This window comes from Podarcis pityusensis, assembly GCF_964106645.2.
Source record: "Podarcis pityusensis genome assembly, chromosome: 18".
Classification (NCBI taxonomy): domain Eukaryota; kingdom Metazoa; phylum Chordata; class Lepidosauria; order Squamata; family Lacertidae; genus Podarcis; species Podarcis pityusensis.
Window position 1 is genome coordinate 10,018,708 of NC_138043.1, and position 19,492 is coordinate 10,038,199.

General features: G+C 46.4%; 1 protein-coding gene across 3 annotated transcripts in view; it reads right to left on the reverse strand.

The window, feature by feature from the left end:
• Window positions 1-5,666, reverse strand: part of AP3D1 (adaptor related protein complex 3 subunit delta 1) — a 51,641-nt gene extending 45,975 nt beyond the window's left edge. Inside the window, exon 1 of one of the 3 annotated variants that reach the window (XM_080988758.1) lies at window positions 5,421-5,666. In XM_080988758.1, the coding sequence (XP_080844884.1) occupies window positions 5,421-5,516 (96 nt within the window). In that variant the 5' untranslated portion in view covers window positions 5,517-5,666. The remainder of the gene's footprint in view (window positions 1-5,420) is intronic. The other 2 variants (XM_080988757.1, XM_080988759.1) reach the window with 2 other exon arrangements.
• Window positions 5,667-19,492: the final 13,826 nt, after the last annotated feature.

Here is a 19,492-nt window from a genome sequence, read left to right on the forward strand (position 1 = left end):
CACCTAGCTGATATATTGGGATGGTTGGCCAACCCAAGATGGTTGACAGTGAAGGCTAGATGCACCTAAGGCATGAAGTGCTGTGATGACCACCATGACCCCAAAGGAACACAAGCCTACATAGAATCATAAGAGTGTTGGAAGGACCTCCAAGGGCCATCAAGTCCAGCCCCCTGCAATGCAGGAATCACAGCTTTAAAATCCCTGACGGACAGGCATCCAACCAACCAACCTCTGTTTAAAGCCTCCAAGGAAGGAGAGTCCACTTTCCAAGGGAGTGCGTGCCACTGCCAAACAGCTCTTACTGCCAGAAAGTGCTTCCTAGCATTGAGTCAGAATCTCCATTGGTTCAGGTAAGCTAGACATACACTGCAAGGGAAGACTACACTGGGCACACAGCTTGAGCATGGGAACATGTCTTAGAATTATAGAATTGTAGAGTTGGAAGGGACCCCAAGGGTCATCCCTGCAATGCAGGAATAATGTATAGCCATTTTTATAATGCTACGTTTCTGCAACTATAAGAGGTTTCACATAAGGTGCACTTTGTGATTGGTCAATCCTACAGGGGGCCTCCAACACACCCAACACAGCTCATTCTGCAGCTTCAAACTGCTAGAGTCAAGCTTATTCCCCCCCCCAGGAGGCTAGCTTCTGCATCCAGAACCCACTTGTCCCATTGGCCAGCACAGCAAAGTCCTTCCTGGCGTTTCTGCTATGAAACTGAGCCAGCGGCTGCTCTTCATTGGCAGGAATTTGGGAGATGGGGGGGAGAGAGGAGCAACAAACCATTTCAGGAGGCTTCCCAATGGACTAGCATGACGTGTCCAGAAGTTAAAAGCTCACAAGAGAGCAGGCCTTCTGCTATCTGCTACTGGGAACCAATCCTTCGGTCAACATGAATACTTTTATTTTTTTTAAAGGAGGGGATGACTAATTTCCTGAGCAGAAGCACTCGGGTGGCTCAGCACCATGAGAAGTGCCATATCATCCCTGGAGTCCTTAAAAGCGCTCCCCAAACAGACACCTCACCCTCTCGCCAGGCTCCCAATATTGTTGACTTTTTAACACCAGCAGATTGCTTTCCGCACATGCAAGGAGATGCAACGATGCGTGTCCTTTTGTAGGTGCTGCTTTTTCCGATTTCACTCTAAACCCCCCCCCCCAAATGAGCAATGTTAGAAACACAGATATTTGTATAAGCTAGGTACCAAATGGCTCCTTAGACCAGGGTTACAGTCACCAAAATTCAATGCCTAGCTGCCATTTTGGTGCCAGATGGCTCAAAAGTTGTGTATATGACTTTGTGGTTCCTGCTTCATTCCGACTGTGTAGATAAAATATAATGGATAGAATTCTGAAGGATGCATTCCTAGTGTGGGAAAACAGTCAACTTCCAAGGATCCCCAGGTGTGCCCCTCCAGATGGTGGAGACGTCAGGCGCCATCCTGGCAGCTTCAGTTGGTTGCAAGTGGCCATTAGCAGGTGCACAATGCACCTGGCAAATTCTGAACGCTGTGCGGGACTAGTCGGGCCACTTGCCCAATCCAACATCTTATGTTCTTTATATAGCCTACCCCAGACCTGGACACACAAGTACCCTAGTGCAGGCCATACCAATGTTTGGCCATTCATGGCCTGAAAAAACCACACACCCTCTTTCTATCTGCAGGTGTGTAATAAAAATTCCTCCAATATTTAGCACCCAAGCACTGTAAACAAAGTTAAAATGGCACATGCTGCTCTGGAGCTCACAATCTCATTTCAGGAATGAGGAAAGGAGAACTAAGTGAAAGGCGCGGAGGTTCTTGGTTACTTCCCTGAATCTCTCCCCCAGCCACACATACCAATTTGCAGTAAGTGCATGATTATTTACAAGCGAGCTGGGCTGCTCAGGCTACGAACTGCATTCAAAATTGTATGTTGATAGCAAAGGTATGCTTCTTAAGGGGTTGCAGACCAGCTCCCCACCCACCACCCGATCTAGTCAAGGGCAGCTAAAAGAAGAAAAAGCAATATATTTACAGACCGCCACCTCCTTCCTGATAAAAAACCATCTGTTATCTCTGTGCCTTCACACAATGGACACTTGTTTTAACTCTCTGACCACATCACAAACACTTCAAGGCCAGCGCCGCAAAGCTCTCCAAAGAAACACAATGAGATTTCCAGAAAGGCTCTCTTATAGTGAGTGGCTCCCTCTTCTGAGTCAGAGAGCTCCCCAAATGGGTCTAGATAGGACGAAACTGGTATGATCAAAAGGGAGGGTTGAAAGTGGGAGACTCTCTCAGTTGAGGAGCAGCCTGGAACTTTTATCAGGCATTGACAAGGGTTTCACCTGAAAGTTAGTCAGCAAATGGGATCTCAAGGTAAGGGGGAGAGAAAAGATGTTGCAATGCAAGAATCACTTTGAAAACTAAAATTTATTTCATCATGGCAGAGTCCTCGGAGACAACGCTGTTTTGCTACAATTCTGAAAACGGGTGGCACTCTTTCAGCTTCCCCGCTTGCAAATATTCTTACCCTGGTGTCTCCCTGGTGTCTCCCCTTCCATATGTGAATCTCTTCCAGGCCTTGCTGAGGCTCATTGCCCAGTCTGCCACCCCGAGTCCTTTGACAAGCTGGACCCGTGTCTAGAGGCAGGTGAGCAGGGGGCCAGTCGCCCCACTGTGGCTCTGCCTGATGCTGCCCTTATGAGGAACAGTTGAAGGAGCTGGGGATGTTTAGCCTGGAAGAGAGGAGACTGAGAGGAGATGTGATAGACATCTTCAAATATCTTAAGGGCTGTCACATGGAAGATGGAGCCAGCTTGTTTTCTCCTGCTCTGGAGGGTAAGACCTGAACTCATGGCTTCAAGTTACAAGAAAGGAGATTCCAACTAAACTCCCTTTCCTTGGGGGTTTTTAAACAGAAGCTAAATGGCCAATTGACATGGATGCTTTAGCTGAGATTCCTGCATTGCAGGGGGGTTGGACTAGATGACCATTGGGATCCCTTCCAATTCTACATCTCTACAGTTCTGTGATTCCTGCAACTTCCTTCACCCAACCCACCCATTTTCTTGCAGATATTCTGTGGCAGTTCCTCTTTCAGGTCTGCAATCGAAAGGCATTTGCTTGGTTCTTACTCTCATCAGCTGACAGACATGCCAAGCTTTCTTGCAAAGTGAAAGTATGGCGAGATCGGTCATGGGGAAAGGGCGGTGCTTCAGTGGTAGAGCACATGCTTTGATTGCAGAAGGTCCTGGGGGGGTCCTCTGCCATCTTTAGTTTGGGTGGGTATGGGGAGCCTGCAGCCAACCAGGTTTGCCATAATTCCCGGCACCCCTCTGCCACAATGGCCAAGGATCATGGAAGTTATAGTCCTACAAAACTTGGACCCAGCTTCCCCATCTAAAACCCTGAAGAGCAGCAGTCGGTATAACTGTAGATAACTGGGACACTGGGAGATCTTCCAGATGTACATAAGCATTCATAATTGCCTCTCTATTCTTAGGTTCTGGCAGAGGAATGGGGAACTTGCGTTCCTTCAGATGCTGTTGTCTGACTCCAACTCCCATCAACCCTGACCATAATGGCTGATGGGAGTTGAACAGCTCCTGGAAGGCCACAGGTCTTCCAGGCCTGCCTTAAGCCCTGGACTGAAGGGGGAACCTATATCGCTCCAGATCATTTTTAGCCAGAGCTCCCACTGTCTCTGATCACTGGCTGCAACTGATAGGTGTTGCAGTCCAGCAACATCTGGAGGGCCAGAGGTTCTCCATCACTGACATATTGCTTCAGGGTAAATATAAATATTGATGGTGATAAACAGAGACACGCCCCATGAAGTTATGTCCCCCTCAAACTTGTTTCCTTGGGGGACCCCACTTCTTACAGCGTACATGCAAAATTTGTTTTTCCCCCACCACCATGAACCATCTCGTTGAGAGCGATTTTGAAGCTTGGAGACACCCCCCCCCACACACAAAGGACTAGAACCTTAACACCAACCTCAGCTCAGCCTCCTGGTGGCTGAGGATACCTCCAACTTTTGAAATTCGCCAGGCACCAGGCGCATTTTGCACCTGGCTACTGTCCACTTGCAACCAAGTTAAGATGCTGACGTCTCCGCCATCTGGAGGTGAATGCCTGGGTATCCTTGGGTCCGGACTGTTTTCGCACACTAGCAACACATCCTATAGAATTCTACCTATCTGCTCAATCAGAATGAATTTCAGGAACCAAAAAGTCGCATTGAAAAATATACGACTTCTGAGCTGTCTGGTCCAAAAATGGCAACTAGGCATTCCATTTTGGTGACTGTAACCCTGGTCGAAGGAGCCATTTGGTGCTTGGATTATATATCTAAGTTTCTAGTACTGGATGCCCTGCACCAGGTGTTCCTATCCCCCACTTATGTGGTCTTTGTGGAAACTGAGAGTGCCCCCTGCTGAAAGCTAGAGAAAGGAAATTCCGCTTTGCTCTTCAGAACACTTGGGTGCGGTGCAGTGAACACCTACGCACTCCTGTGGATCACAAATCCTGAAGAGCTCCTGTCAGTCAGGTAGACCTATGGTCCAACTCTGTATCACCAAGCTGCCTAGGTTCAGTGTTAGAAACTGAGATATATAAGCTAGGCGCCCAATGATAAGTTGAATTTATGTTGCAGTCGCTACAACAGAATGTCTTGTTTGCCAGGGAGTTGGGGCTAAATGATCCTTGGGATCTCTTCCAACCCTACAATTCTACAATCTCAGCTACATTGCTTGGCTTGCAGCTTGCTCTTACAACAATTCACTTGTCCCAGTATGCAAGGAAGAGAAACGCACAGAGTGGAAACGAAAATAGCTCTGGACTAAAGCAGAGGTTTTTAAACTGTGGTTTTCCCCAGAAACCTCCGCGTTGTCCTAACTGGACCCTGCGCCAGTAGCAAAAAGAGCCTGGCAAAAGCAGGCTAATTTCGAACACTGCCCTAAAATTCATGTTTCAAGCAGCCTTTTTGTCTGCAACTGGAGGGCTGGACGCCTTTAGGGGCAGGGCCCCAGCTCAGTGGCAGCGCAGATGCTCTGCTTGCAGGAGGTCCTGGGTTCGATTCCCGGCCACGCCAGGTAGGGCTGGGCGAGAGAGGCCTGTCCTCCCAAACCCTGCAGGGACACCCTCATTCCGCCCCAACGGAGGGGAGCTCCCAACCCAGGAATCACGAGGACTAGCGCCTTGAGCCTTCCTCCCAACTTGCGCCTGCAGACTACAACTCCCACCCTAGTCAGCAGGGTGGTGGGAGTTGTAGTTCCGAGGACCCACCCGATTCGTTCCCCCCAACCCCTTCTTCCCCTTGTGCGGGAATCACGAGGACTAGCGCCTCGAAGGGAAGCGTCACGAGGGGCGGACGGGGAGCCTGAGCATCCGGGCTTCCTCCATGAGGACTAGCGCCCGCCTCACCTCGTCCTCCTTGTGGTTGCGGATGCCGCGCACCAGGTCCTGGAGGTTCTTGTCGAACATGCGGTCGATGCTGCCTTTCACCATCTTCAGCGCCATGGCGGCGGCGGTGAGGGGCGAGCGGGGGGGGGGGAAGAGGCGGAGGTGGGCGAAGGCGGCGGGCGAAGGCGCCTCACATGCCTCCTTCCCGCCCCTGGCGCTCGCTCTCCCTGGCGGGCCCCGCCGGCGCTGCTCTGAGGGGGCTTCGCGGGGCGGCGGCGGCGGCGGCGGCGGCGGGAAAGAGCCGGAGCGGCGACAAAATGGCCGGCGGTCAGCTGAGGGAGCGCTCGCGCCACGCCCCCTTTCTCCTCCGGCGCGCTTGCGTCACCGCGCCGCGCCACGCCGTTCCACGTCCTCCTATAGCTCCGCGAGTTGAGGCGGCGGGTCCTCCTTGCCCATAGAGAGCGAGGGAAGGAGAGGGAGCGGACGTCACGTCCGGTTGGGCGTTTCTAAGCATTCTCCCCCGAGACGAGCCACCTCTATGGTTCGCCCGCTCGGCTTCCGCCATGGCGCTCCCGAAGGGGATTCCGAGGCGTCGCTTGGAGCCACGCCCTCTCGCTTCTTGGCTCCGCCCAGGAGAAGATATAGCCACGCCCCCAACCTTCCTATGTCTGGCTGTATTGCCCTATAAAGGATAATGATTATATGTTATTATTTATTATCATTAATAATAAATATGTTTTAAGAGAAGCATGTTTTAATATTTGCGGTACGCCTGATTGATCAGTAATTACATGGATAGAGTATTTTTATTTTATAAAAATATCAGTGGTTCACAACGATCAACACACAAAAAAGAGAGTAAGTTCACCTCCCATCCGACTAATTAAACAATCTATAGCCTTTTAAACTCTGGACAGGGTGTTGTTTTTGCTATTATGGTATGTATTTGTGTGTTTTCATATTGCAAAATACCCTGTGATCTTCAGATGAAGGTATAGAAATTCAATTATAAATAAAAATAAAAATAAATAAGCTTGTAAAAATATTAATAGGATTTTTTTAGACAGCAATATAACAATAAGAACAACCTGTGAAGACTGAGCACATGATCAACACTTTACTATAACGTACCATTGCTGATTTTATATTTATTATTTTTTAATACATAATGACATTTATCTGGGGAGCAGCAAACTGTAATGCTGAAAATATATTGTTTTAATATTAATCATATAACCAAATCATTTACTGCTAATGCCAAGCTGTTATAGCACTATTAATATTAGATCTATTATTCATTTTTAAAAAATATTTTATCTTCTTTTTTTATGATGTTCTACTTAGATCTACCTTTCTACTTTCTTTTGTGTTTTTATTTCATAATTGGTCAGCTTGGGTATCTCCAGTGGAAAAGTGGGATGAAAAAAGATTGTAGTGAATCAGAAATGGTTTGGCTTCTTTTGAGTGACAATAACAGCTACATGGCATGGAGAGTGATTCTCTGTGCACCAGCAGGGGGGAAAAACCCTGGAAAAAGTAGTTAGATAAAATCACAATTAATTGTTTTAGTAATGTGGAGGTTTAATCTGAAACTGAGATAGATTTAGGATTGTTGCCTCTGGGGGAAACCCAGCCAGATGGGCGAGGTATAAATAATAAAATTATTATTATTCTCATTTACATCATGAATGTCACCTTATTTTGTGGATACATGTTGTGTATTACTTTATTAATACTGTTGCTACAAGTTTGCTATTGCCTTTGGCTGGAACAATAAACGGAAGAACTAAACTCTCTCTCTCTCTCTCTAAACACACACATATTTAGATCTGGGATCCTTTTCAGGGAAAACCATGAGTGTTTAAAGTGGTATGATAACTGCTACAAGTTCATAGTGTGGATTGGGCCTCTGTGTCTGTTCTGCATTGAAAGCTGGGTGGGGTTTTTTTTTTTTTTTTTTAGTGTATGGAATTGTTCTTCATTGTCTTGAATACAGTGGTACCTCAGGTTACATACGCTTCAGGTTACATACACTTCAGGTTACAGAATCCGCTAACCCAGAAATAGTGCTTCAGGTTAAGAACTTTGCTTCAGGATGAGAACAGAAATTGCGCAGCGGTGGAGCGGTGGCAGTGGGAGGCCCCATTAGCTAAAGTGGTGCTTCAGGTTAAGAACAGTTTCAGGTTAAAGAGATTGAGCAGGCCATCCAGAACATGAAACAGGGCAAATCGCCAGGGCCAGATGGGCTGACCTCCATCTACTATAAGACATTGAAAGACTACCTGATACAACCATTGTTGGAGGTCAGCAATGAAATTATGGAGGGGAAGAAGGCGCCGGAATCATGGAAAGAAGCTTTTATCACATTGATACCAAAATCGGAAAGTGAAAAGACACAACTAAAGAACTACCGTCCCATTTCCCTTTTAAATGTGGATTACAAAATATTTGCAGATGTCTTGGCACGTAGATTCAAGAAAGTTCTAAATGAAGTAATTCATAAAGACCAGGCAGGCTTTCTCCCAGGTAGACATATGTATACTAATACAAGGAACATTATAGATATACTGGAACTTTTGCAAACAAACATAAACACTAAAGCAGTTTTAATCTTTATAGACGCGGAGAAGGCCTTTGACAACATATCCTGGAAATTCATGAAAGGGAATCTAAAAGAAATGGGAGTGGGACGGGGGTTTGAGAATGGGATTGAGGCAATATACTCAGAACAAAAGGCTAAACTGATAGTTAACAATGTGGTTACAGAAGAGTTCAAAATTGAAAAAGGTACACGACAAGGCTGCCCGATTTCCCCACTACTATTTATCTCGGTTCTGGAAGTGCTCCTGAATATGATTAGAGGGGATCGGCTGGTGGAAGGGATCCAGGTCGGAGCGAAACAATATAAACTTAAAGCGTTTGCAGATGACCTAGTTCTGACATTACAGGAGCCGGAATCTAGTACGAAAAGAGTATTACAACTGATTCAAAACTTTGGTCGAGTGGCGGGATTTAAATTAAATAAACAAAAAACCAAGGTATTGGGGGAAAATTTGACAGATACTGAGTCGGAACGGTTTCAGAGGGAGACAGAGTTAACGGTGGTCAAGAAAGTGAAATACCTAGGGGTAAACATAACAGCAAAAAATCTGAGTTTATTTAAAGATAACTATGAAAAATGCTGGTTAGAAATTAAGAGAGACTTGGATAGTTGGTCAAGATTAAAACTTTCTTTGTTAGGCCGAATAGCTGCCATCAAGATGAATGTATTGCCAAAAATGTTATTTTTGTTTCAGACACTACAGATTGTAGACAAGACAGAGTGTTTCCGGAAGTGGCAGAAAGATATTTCCAAATTTGTCTGGCAGGGCAAAAAGCCCAGAATTAAGTTTAAGATATTAACGGATGCGAAAGAAAGAGGGGGCTTTGCCCTGCCAGACCTAAAGCTGTATTACAAAGCGGCAGCTTTCTGCTGGCTAAAAGATTGGCTACTTCTTGAAGATACGGATGTATTAGATTTAGAAGGTTTTAATAATGCATTTGGATGGCATGCATATTTATGGTATGACAAGGTTAAGACAAACAAGGCCTTTAAGAACCATATTGTCAGGAAAGCAGTATTTAATGTCTGGATAAGATACAAAGACTTATTGGAGAATAAAACTCCGAGGTGGCTGTCACCCCTAGAGGCTAAGGCCCGAAAAAGAGCCAATATGGAGGCCAATTGGCCAAAATATTGGGAGATATTAGAAAGAGATGGTAACAATTGGAAATTGCAGAGTTTAGAGAAAATGAAAGATAAAGTGCGAGACTGGTTACACTATGCTCAGATTAAAGAAGTATTTAAAAATGACAAAAAGTTAGGATTCCAGGTGGAGAAGTCAAAGCTGGAAACTGAACTGTTAGAACCTAAGACTAAAGTACTTTCAAAGATGTATAATTTGTTGCTGAAATGGAACACACAAGACGAAATGGTCAAATCGGTAATGATAAAATGGGCACAGGATATTGGGCATAATATTATGTTTGAAGACTGGGAAAGGTTATGGACCTCTGGGCTGAACTTCACTGCATGTAATGCTTTGAAGGAAAATGTAATGAAAATGATATATAGATGGTACATGACCCCAGTCAAATTGGCCAAAATATACCATTCGTCTGACAATAAATGTTGGAAATGTAAGGAAAATGAAGGAACTTTTTTTCACCTCTGGTGGACTTGCCCGAGAGTGAAGGCCTTTTGGGAGATGATATATAATGAGTTAAAAAAGGTGTTTAGGTACACCTTTACTAAGAAACCGGAGGCCTTCCTCTTGGGCATTGTCGGCCAGAGTGTGTTAAAGAAGGACAGAACATTTTTCATGTATGCAACAACGGCAGCAAGGATACTGATTGCTAAGAACTGGAAAACTCAAAATCTACCTACGCTGGAAGAATGGCAGATGCAGCTGATGGACTATATGCAATTAGCTGAGATGACCGGCAGAATTCGAGACTTGGGAGAAGAGAGGATGGAAGAAGACTGGAAGAAATTTAAGACTTATCTGCAAAAGTATTGTAATTTGGCCGAATGTTGATTGGGATGTCAGAGTAGAAGTAATTGTCTACCACTAAATTAGACTTAAGTTTAAACTATACGCTAATGATCAAATCCAAGATTATGAACAAAATGATAATTTGTTTGGAAATAATTCTTTAACGATGCAAGTGTGTGCGGGAGGCATGGGGGAGTCCAAAGTAATGATGAAAAGATGTCAAATAATTAATGTTATTTGTTTAAATATGTTTATGTATTGAAAAACTTGAATAAATATATATTAAAAAAAAAAAAAAGAACAGTTTCAGGTTAAGTACGGACCTCCGGAACGAATTAAGTACTTAACCTGAGGTACCACTGTACACGTAATCACTTTTGCATCTTTAAATGTTTCTTCATGAGATCGCTTTGAGGCCTTTCATGGGCCACCACTCATCACCAGAGTTGAATCAAAACAAATAAATACCTATTTTATATGCCCACATGCCACGTTGGCAAGACTGATTGATTTGAAACGTTTGTTGTCTTGCCTTTCCAATTACAAATGAGAATGTCCAGAATGCCTTGCAACAGTAATTCAGAATAACAGGTCTGGAAAATTAACCCAATGGAGGTTTGGGGAGGAGGGGAAGAATTTGAGATGGAAAAACTTTATTCGGAGAATTAAACTTCCTTTGCTGTTTGGCATCTCCTCCAGCAGAGGGCAGGCCAACACAACCTTTCATCCCAGGCGGTACAGCCCTTGAAATTAACGGACATTGCAAACTTCACAGCCATTATTTTGGATTGGTCTACTCTTGAGTAGAACTGAGCTGGTTGCAACCTTATGCCTGTCTCCAGGACCCATGGGCATGCATTCGATGAAGCCCAAAGTCGGAAGATTCATACAGATACAAGAAAGGACTTGTATATGTTTGAATGATGGAATTTCCCCCCTTCCCGCCGGAGGCAGCGCTGGTTGGCAGCTTAAAAAGTGGATCCGATATATTCATGGGCACGAGGGAAATCAGTATGTAGTACAGTAGCTACAATGGCTCTGTCTTGGCTGTCTTGCCTGTACTGTTGGAGGCAGCAGGAGATGGAGTGTCTCCCCATGAGGAAATATGGCAGAATTTAGGTCCTTTTAGTTTAGAGAAAGGGACGCGGGTGGCGCTGTGGGTTAAACCACAAAGCCCAGGGCTTGCCGATCAGAAGGTCGGCGGTTCGAATCCCCACGACGGGGTGAGTTTCTGTTGCTCAGTCCCTGCTCCTGCCAACCTAGCAGTTTGAAAGCACGTCAAAGTGCAATTAGATCAATAGGTACTGCTCCGGCGGGAAAGTAAACGGCGTTTCCGTGCACTGCTCTGGTTCACCGGAAGTGGCTTAGTCCTGCTGGCCACATGACCCGGAAGCTGCACGCCGGCTCCCTCGGCCAGTAAAGCAAGATGAGCGCCACAACCCCAGAGTCAGTCACAACTGGACCTAATGGTCAGGGGTCCCTTTACCCTTTACCTTTTAGTTTAGAGAAATGGAGAATAAGAGACATGGCAGAAGTTTATAAAATGACAAAGGGCATTGAGAAAGTAGATAGAGGAAAGTTTTTACCCACCTGTCATAACTCTAGAACTCGTGGGCATCCAATGAAGCTGAATAATAATAATAATAATTTATTATTTGTACCCCACCCATCTGGCTGGGTTTCCCCAGCCACTCTGGGTGGCTTCCAAAAAAGACCAAAAATACACTAAAATGTCACACATTAAAAGCTTCCCTGAACAGGGCTGCCTTCAGATGTCTTCTGAATGTCAGGTAGTTGTTTATCTCTCTGACATCTGATGGGGGGCATTCCACAGGGCGGGTGCCACTACCAAGAAGGCCCTCTGCCTGGTTCTCTGTAACTTGGCTTATCACAGGGAGGGAACCACCAGAAGGCCCTCGGCGCTGGACCTCAGTGTCCGGGCTGAACGATGGAGGTGGAGTCGCTCCTTCAGGTATACTGGACGGAGGCCATTTAGGGCTTTAAAGGTCAACACCAACCCTCTGAATTGTGCTTAGAAACATACAGTACTGGGAGGCAATGTAGGTCTTTCCAGACTGGTGTTATGTGGTCTCGGCGGCCGCTCCCAGTCACCAGTCTGGCTGCCACATTCTGGATTAGTTGTAGTTTCCGGGTCACTTTCAAAGGGAGCCGCATGTAGAGCGCATGGCAGTAGTCCAAGTGGGAATGTTGGGAGAAGATTCAGGACAGATAAAGGACAGTGCATAAACTGTGGAACTCCCTGTCGCAGGAAGCAGCAATGGCCACCAACTTGGATGGATATAAAAGGGGACTGGACAGATTCATGGAGGATGAGAAGGCTCTCGGGGGCTACTGGTCATGGTGGCTATGCTCTGCTTTCACAGCTGGAGTCAGCAGTGCTTCTCAATACCAGTTTCTGGAAGCCAGAGGAGCGGAGTGTGGCTGCTGCGCTCGGGTCCTGCTTGCAGGTTTGTCATTGGGGCATCTGTGTGGACAGGAAGCTGGGCTAGATGGGCCGTTGTCCTGATCCAAAAGTATGCTGGAAATGCAAAGAAAAAGAAGGGACTTTTATCATATGTGGTGGGAATGTAGAGAAATTTAAAAAAATTGGGAAATGATATATAATGAGTTGAAGAAAATGTTTAAACGAACATTTGTAAAAAAACCAGAATCATTCTTGTTAGGGATTGTAGGAAAAGACCTGCCAAGGAAATTAAAGAACTTATTTATGTATGCATCAACGGCGGCAAGAATCTTGATAGCACAAGGATGGAAGAACAAGGAAATCCCAACGAAAGATTAATGGCAAGAGAAATTGATGGACTATGCAGAACTGGCGAAACTGACATATAAACTGCAATGCAAGGACAACTGTGGCTTTAAAGAAGAATGGGAACTTTTTACAAATTACTTTAAAAAAAAACACAAAATTTTGTGGACTCCTTGGCAGGTTTTGAATAAACATACACAAATTTATTATTGTTAACATAATAGACAATTCAAGGATTTTTACAATTTTATAACATGCAGAGAATAATATGTGTTGAAAAACCAGAGAGAGGAGCTGAGGGAAGTCTGGGGGTGGGGTGGGGGGGAGGGAGGGTTTTTCTTGGGGAGGGGGGAAAATGAAGATGATATGTCTTTGATAATTTATGATGTTGAAATTCTTAATAAAAACTATTTTTAAAAAACAAAACAAAGGTGTCATACTGTGTTCTAAGCTAGGGTGGGATGGTGAAGCAGTAAAATATATATATAATGTTCTGGAGAGATGGAATGAAATGCCTGTGGCAAAAGGGGGGAAAGGCAGTCTTGGAAACATGATCAAAAGAAAAGAGTTTGCTTTCAACTATCTGTTAGTGTAGGAATTGCCCAGCAGAAGCAGAGAACCTTTGAAACACAGCCGAGGGGCGAATTTATTGCGTAGATGCACAATTGGGTGCCTACCTGCTTTGGGGTGCATTCCAAATCCCCCCCCACAGCTTTCAAAGCAAAAGGGGGGCCTCAGGAGTCCAGGTCTCCTTGACTGCTCCTCATCTTCTCAGCCCATCGCCTGAGGTGTCTGTGTCAGAATTGCAAAAGGCTTCTTAAAGGCTTTTTAAGCCTTTAAGGGGCCACCTGGGTCTTTGGATCTGAGGCTGCTATTATGGTAACAGATTGTGGGGTTCTGCTCGGTGGGCTTTCCTCCTCGCGTAGGGGAGCGGGGGCTGGACTGGCAACGTTGTGCTGCTTGTTGGGAATCTTTCCCCCAAAAACCTTTTTTTTTTTTTTTTTAAATGAACCTAAGAAGAGCCATGTAGCAGGATCAGGCCAGAGGGGACCCTCCGGCTGGAGGCAGGAATGCTTTCTGAGAAGGTTCAGAAAAGGACAGGCAAAATGGCCAAGGGGTGGAGCAAATTCATCATCATCATCATTATTAAAATTTATATACCACCCTATACCCACAGGTCTCTTTATAAGAAAGGTTGCAGCCTTTGTGTCTTTTTCATTGAGAGAGAAGGAGAGCAAGAGGCCACATGATAGTTTATAAAACTGTGCATGGCGTGGAGAGAGGATCGCTTTTCACGCTCTCTCCTAACACTGAACTTCTGGGCATCAAGTGAAATTGAGGAATGAAGACTGGCTCTTGAGGCTGAATTTGAAGATGGTGGTTCCACCGTCTGCAGAATTTGGGGCTGCAGTGTCCAAGCTGGTGTCAAGTCAGAATAACTCACACGGTGTCTGTGAGGTTGACCCTTTACTCGGCGATTGCAACTGTGAAGTTGACCCTTTGTGATCGCAGCAACTTTCCCCCGGAGGTCTTGCCCCAAGGAGACAGATGTGAGGACTGAAGGTCTCCGCCTTCCCAAAGTTTCCTAAGTTGCCTCCTCCCCCAGGTCCTTCCCAAGCAATCTAAGACTGACACCTTGCTTGTGTTTGTTCCACCCTTTTCATACCTCTCCTGGTACTGGGAGACAAGCAGGGAGGGGAAATGGTTGCAGCAGGAGGGGGAGACACCCGTGACTCTTCACCATCTCTGTCTCTTGGCCTCCCCTCCTCTCCTGCTTCAGCTCCTGCCTCTGATTCTGTACTTCTCTCTGGCACAGACTCTCCCTGCTCACTAAGCCCTGTTACCCCTTCAGCTTCCGACACCTCCACCTCCACGTCTTCTTCCTCTTCTCACTCTGACCACTCATTGTCGTCTCACCACCAACCTCCGGGCTCTGGGCCTTCTTCCCTTGGTGGTTCCTCCTGCCATTCCCCTGCCTCCAACCAGTCCATGACACCCAGTCTCTTGGGTCCCTTTCTCACAACATGAGAACTCATGGGTGTCCAGTAGAACTGGAAGGTTAAGGAGACCTAAAGGAAAGGACTTCTTCCTACAGTATAGAGTTAACGTATTTTTCACTCCATAAGACGCACTTTTTTCTTCCTAAAAAAGTAAGGGGAAATGTCTGTGCATCTTATGGAGCGAATGCGTGGTCCCTGGAGCCAAATTGCCCACAGGCAAAAAGCAGATCATGTATTGTTGTTTTTTGAAAGAGGGAAGTGGGTGTTGAAACAAAGATCGGGGAGAGAGATAAGGGACGCTACAGATAAAGAAGGCTGCCTGGGAGGGGGGAGGTAAAGACAGCAAACTTGCAAAGGGGGGAAACAGGAAGACTAAAGCAATAAGGAGAGAAATTAGAAGAAAAGGAGGAGCAAAAAACTGCTCCAGCTAAGGAAAAGACACTAAGGCAAACAAGAGGGAAAGGAGTGTTGAAAGGAAACAGCTGATTGGTGGGATCGGAAGAGGGATAAGGGACGCTAGTGGAGGCTGCCTGGGAGGGGGGAGGTAAAAGCCCATAGATCCTCAGGATTTTTACATTGGGTCACCCCAAATTCACCATCAGATCACATAGCATGTCCATGGCTACAGCCTGCACCAAAAAAATCACATATCCGCTGTTTCCTGGGGCTACAATGGTGCAAAAATGTGGTTACAAAGCACGGATCAACATGGATCCTCAGGGTTTTTACACTGGGTCACCCCAAATTCACCATCAGATCACATGTCTGTGGCCACAGCATGAACCACAAAAATCATACATCCACTGTTTCGTTCAGAATATTCTTTTTATTGTTTTCCTCATCTAAAAACTAGGTGCGTCTTTTGGAGTGAAAAATACAGTAACTTGTGGAACTCACTTCCGCAGGAGGTAAGGACAGCCACCAACTTGCCATTAAAAGAGGACTGGACAAATTCAGGGAAAGTAAGCCTTGTCAATGGCTTCTATCCAGAACAACTATGTTCCAGCTGCACGGTCAGAGGCAGTAATGCGTCTGAGCGCCACTGTTTTCCGGGGAACCTTCTGAGGGTCACACGTGTGCGGTTGGAGACACAGCTTTCAAATGGATAACATAGAATTGTAGGGTTGGAAGGGACTACAAGGGTCATCTAGTCCAACCCCCTGCAACGCAGGAGTCTTTTGCCCAACGCTGGGCTCAAACCCACAACCTTGAGATTAAGAGTTTCATGCTCTGCCAGCTGAGCTATATGAGAGCCAACCGGTTGGAGACAGAGGTGGGCAGAGCGCTGAGTGTAAATGTCGCCCTTTGTACTGTAGGCTGTGTAATCTGTATGCACACACACCTCTCTCCATATTTCATCCAGGAAAGCGAAGCACTTAACAGACCACAGATAGTAAAAGGTCCAGTCAATCGTGTCAGGGTGGTCTAGTTAATTTTCCTGCCACGGGAAAGCCACGTGTTGCTGCCCTGTTAAAACAGACCAGGGGATGCGATAGGACAGGGGTAGGCAACCTAAGGCCCGTGGGCCGGATGTGGCTCAATCGCCTTCTAAATCTGGCCCGTGGATGGTTTGGGAATCAGCATGGTTTTGACATGAGTAGAATGTGTCCTTTTATTTAAAATGCATCTCTGGGTTACTTGTGGGGCATAGGAATTCATTCATTTCCCCCCTCAAAATATAGTCTGGCCCACCACATGGTCTGAGGGATGGTGGACCGGCCCACGGCTGAAGAAGGTTGCTGACCCCTGCAATAGGATGTTCAACTGGGAGGGAACCAAATTTCAGCCTTCGTGGCTCTCCACAGCAGCTTGAAAGGCGGCGGTGAGGCGGCAGGGGGTGTTTCAATAACATGCCTGCCAACCAGGCAAGGCGGGCCAGGAGCAGCTGTTGGCATCCCTTCCCTGGAGACAAGCCAGAAAAGCTTTTGTGGGCGGAGGTAGACATGTGTGGGGATATGCCTCACGGCTGCCAGTCCAATTGTGCAGCCGCGGGCAGGGAAGGAATCCGCAAGAGGCGAGAAAGAGGCGGGGGAGAAATAAATTTTGATTTGCATTCTGGGTTGCCCTAATCGGTGACCTAGATTACTCCAGAGCATAGCTGTCAACTTTCAGATTTGAAAATAAGGGATCAGCAGCCTCACCTGTCCCGGGGACGGTCTACGGGATATCTAACAATCCGGGATAGCAGCAGGAAGCAGCGGGAAACCGCGCTGGAATAAGGGAATTTCCCGCAAAAAAAGGGAAGGTTGACAGCTATGCTCCAGAGAGGGCTTTCCTTGGCTGAGGACTTCCCCTCCTTCAGAGAGCTTGCCTGGCAACCAGTTGCTGACTGATGTTGCATGTGAAAATATGTGCACATAAAATATGTATGCATGTGAATATTTCCAGAAATTCACCCTCCGTACACTGTCTGGAAATGGCAAGGACTGAATTTAGGATCCTTTGCTCTAAATGAATGAATTTATTATTATTATTATTATTATTATTATTATTAGACGTGGGTGGTGCTGTGGGTTAAACCACAGAGCCTAGGACTTGCTGATCAGAAGGTCGGCGGTTTGAATCCGACGGGGTGAGCTCCCGTTGCTTGGTCCCTGCTCCTGCCAACCTAGCAGTTCGAAAGCACATCAAAGTGCAAGTAGATAAATAGGTACTGCTCCGGCGGGAAGGTAAACGGCGTTTCCGTGCGCTGCTCTGGTTCGCCAGAAGCTGTACGCCGGCTCCCTTGGCCAATTAAGTGAGACAAGCGCTGCAACCCCAGAGTCGGCCATGACTGGACCTAATGGTCAGGGGTCCCTTTACATTATTGTTGTTGTTGTTGTTATATCACCCTATACATGAAGGTCTCAGGGCGGTTCACAGGATGAAATCACAATATAAAAACCCAAAATTCACAATCAAGATAAAACAAAAACAACCCAATAATGTCCCCCACAACACATTTTAAAAGGGCACCAGATGTTAATCAACCAAAGGCCTGGCTAAAGAGGAACCTAGGAAGTGGCCTCCTATAGGCTCAGACCACTGGTCCACCGTGTTCAGTATTTCCTGCTCTGGCGGCCATGAGGCATGTCCCCACACATGTCTCCTTCCGCCCACAAAAGCTTTTCTGGCTTGTCTCCAGGGAAGGGATGCCAACAGCTGCTCCTGCCCTGCAAATCTCAGTGTGGTTCACAACTTAAAATTACAATAGAAAACCCCTATTTTGGTACAGGGAGTGGTGTTTGCAATGCTGTAATGGACTTTTGCAAAAGAAAAGAAACAAACCAGTCGCCTTTGCGTTTTCAAAGGGAAAGGTGCTTCGCATGGCGATGCACAGGTCTGTTCCACACCTGCAGCCGATTCCTGGATCTGGAAACTCACATTTCTCTTATCCTCACCCCCCACCTCGCAGTTTTCCTTTGCAGACCTTGGAAGCACCGAGGACCAGATTTCCTCCCCCTGCTGGACTAGAGCTGCCGAGACAATCTGAGCTGCTATTTCTCTTTCCCTTCCAAAGACGCCCCCCTTGCAATGTTCTGTTCCAGCAGCTGCAGACGGAGCATCTGCCGCACGTCCAAAACGTTGCTCTCAAACCCTCCTCTTTAAACCGTGTGCCTGCACTCCACCAGCCCCACAAAATTTAACAAATCTGCCTGCAAAGAAATACGGAAGGACCAGAAAAATCTGCTTGTTTGACAGATAACAGATTGATTTGATAACATATTGATTATGACGGATGGGGAAGCTTTTCCTGCCTGGGGGCCGAATTCCTTTCTGGGGAAGTTTCTGGGGGCCACATGCAATGTGGATTTGACCTTTGTACGGCAGTGGCGTAGCGTGGGTTGTCAGCACCCGGGGCAAGGCAAGTAATTTGCGCCCCCTAACCCGTGGATTTTAGTAGGGGCAGAGAGCTGCGAGTGCGAGCGCCCCCCCCAGATGTTGCGCCCGGCCCCCCCTGCACCCCCCACGCTACGCCACTGTTGTACAGTGGGATGTCACCCATGGCATTAGTAGAATCCAAGGTCATCCCAGCCAAGCAGGAAACATTCAAGGAGGGTGTGGTGCCAGATCAGCGAGGGGCGTGGCTTACAGAGAGTTCCAAGGGCCAGATAGAGAGGCCTGGGGGGCCACACTTCCCCACCTCCTGATGTTATATAACTGGGCTATATTCATGATCAGACCTGCTGAAATTAACTGACCTAAATTAGCATATAAGTTTATACTTGCTTGTAATTCATATACCACCATCTTTATATTTATACTTATATACAGGGTGAGTCTTTTAAGAGGCCCTGTGGAACATGTGCCCCCTGTATCTATAGGGCCTTTTTTAAAGGACTCACCCTCTACTAACTTATTCATATACTAAGTTAGTATATAAATGGAAATATAAGCGAGCTGGTATATAAATGTTTAAAATAAAATGAAATAGATAAATAGTATTGAGGACTAGTAACTTGAATTAAAAAAAATGAAAATGAAATGGGATCCTAGAAGGTTTGCACTCAGGGGGCACATTCTGGGTTGTATGCAGTTAAATTATACCCTGGAGGACACCCACTGGAATAAATACATTAATATCATTTTATATATATGCATCCTAACCACTTCAGGCATTTTTTTTTTTATCAGCCTGTTTTCCTCAGAGGTTGCGTGGAGGGTTTTGGTTCGTTTGAACCCGACCCGCATCTCCGTCCGTCTCGTGTGAACCCACCTCTGAGGAAGAAACGCGTGTCTCCGCCTCTGCGAGACCCTCTGGGCTCGGAGCGCGCCCCCCCGCGCGCGCGCCCTCCCGGCGTGTGAGGG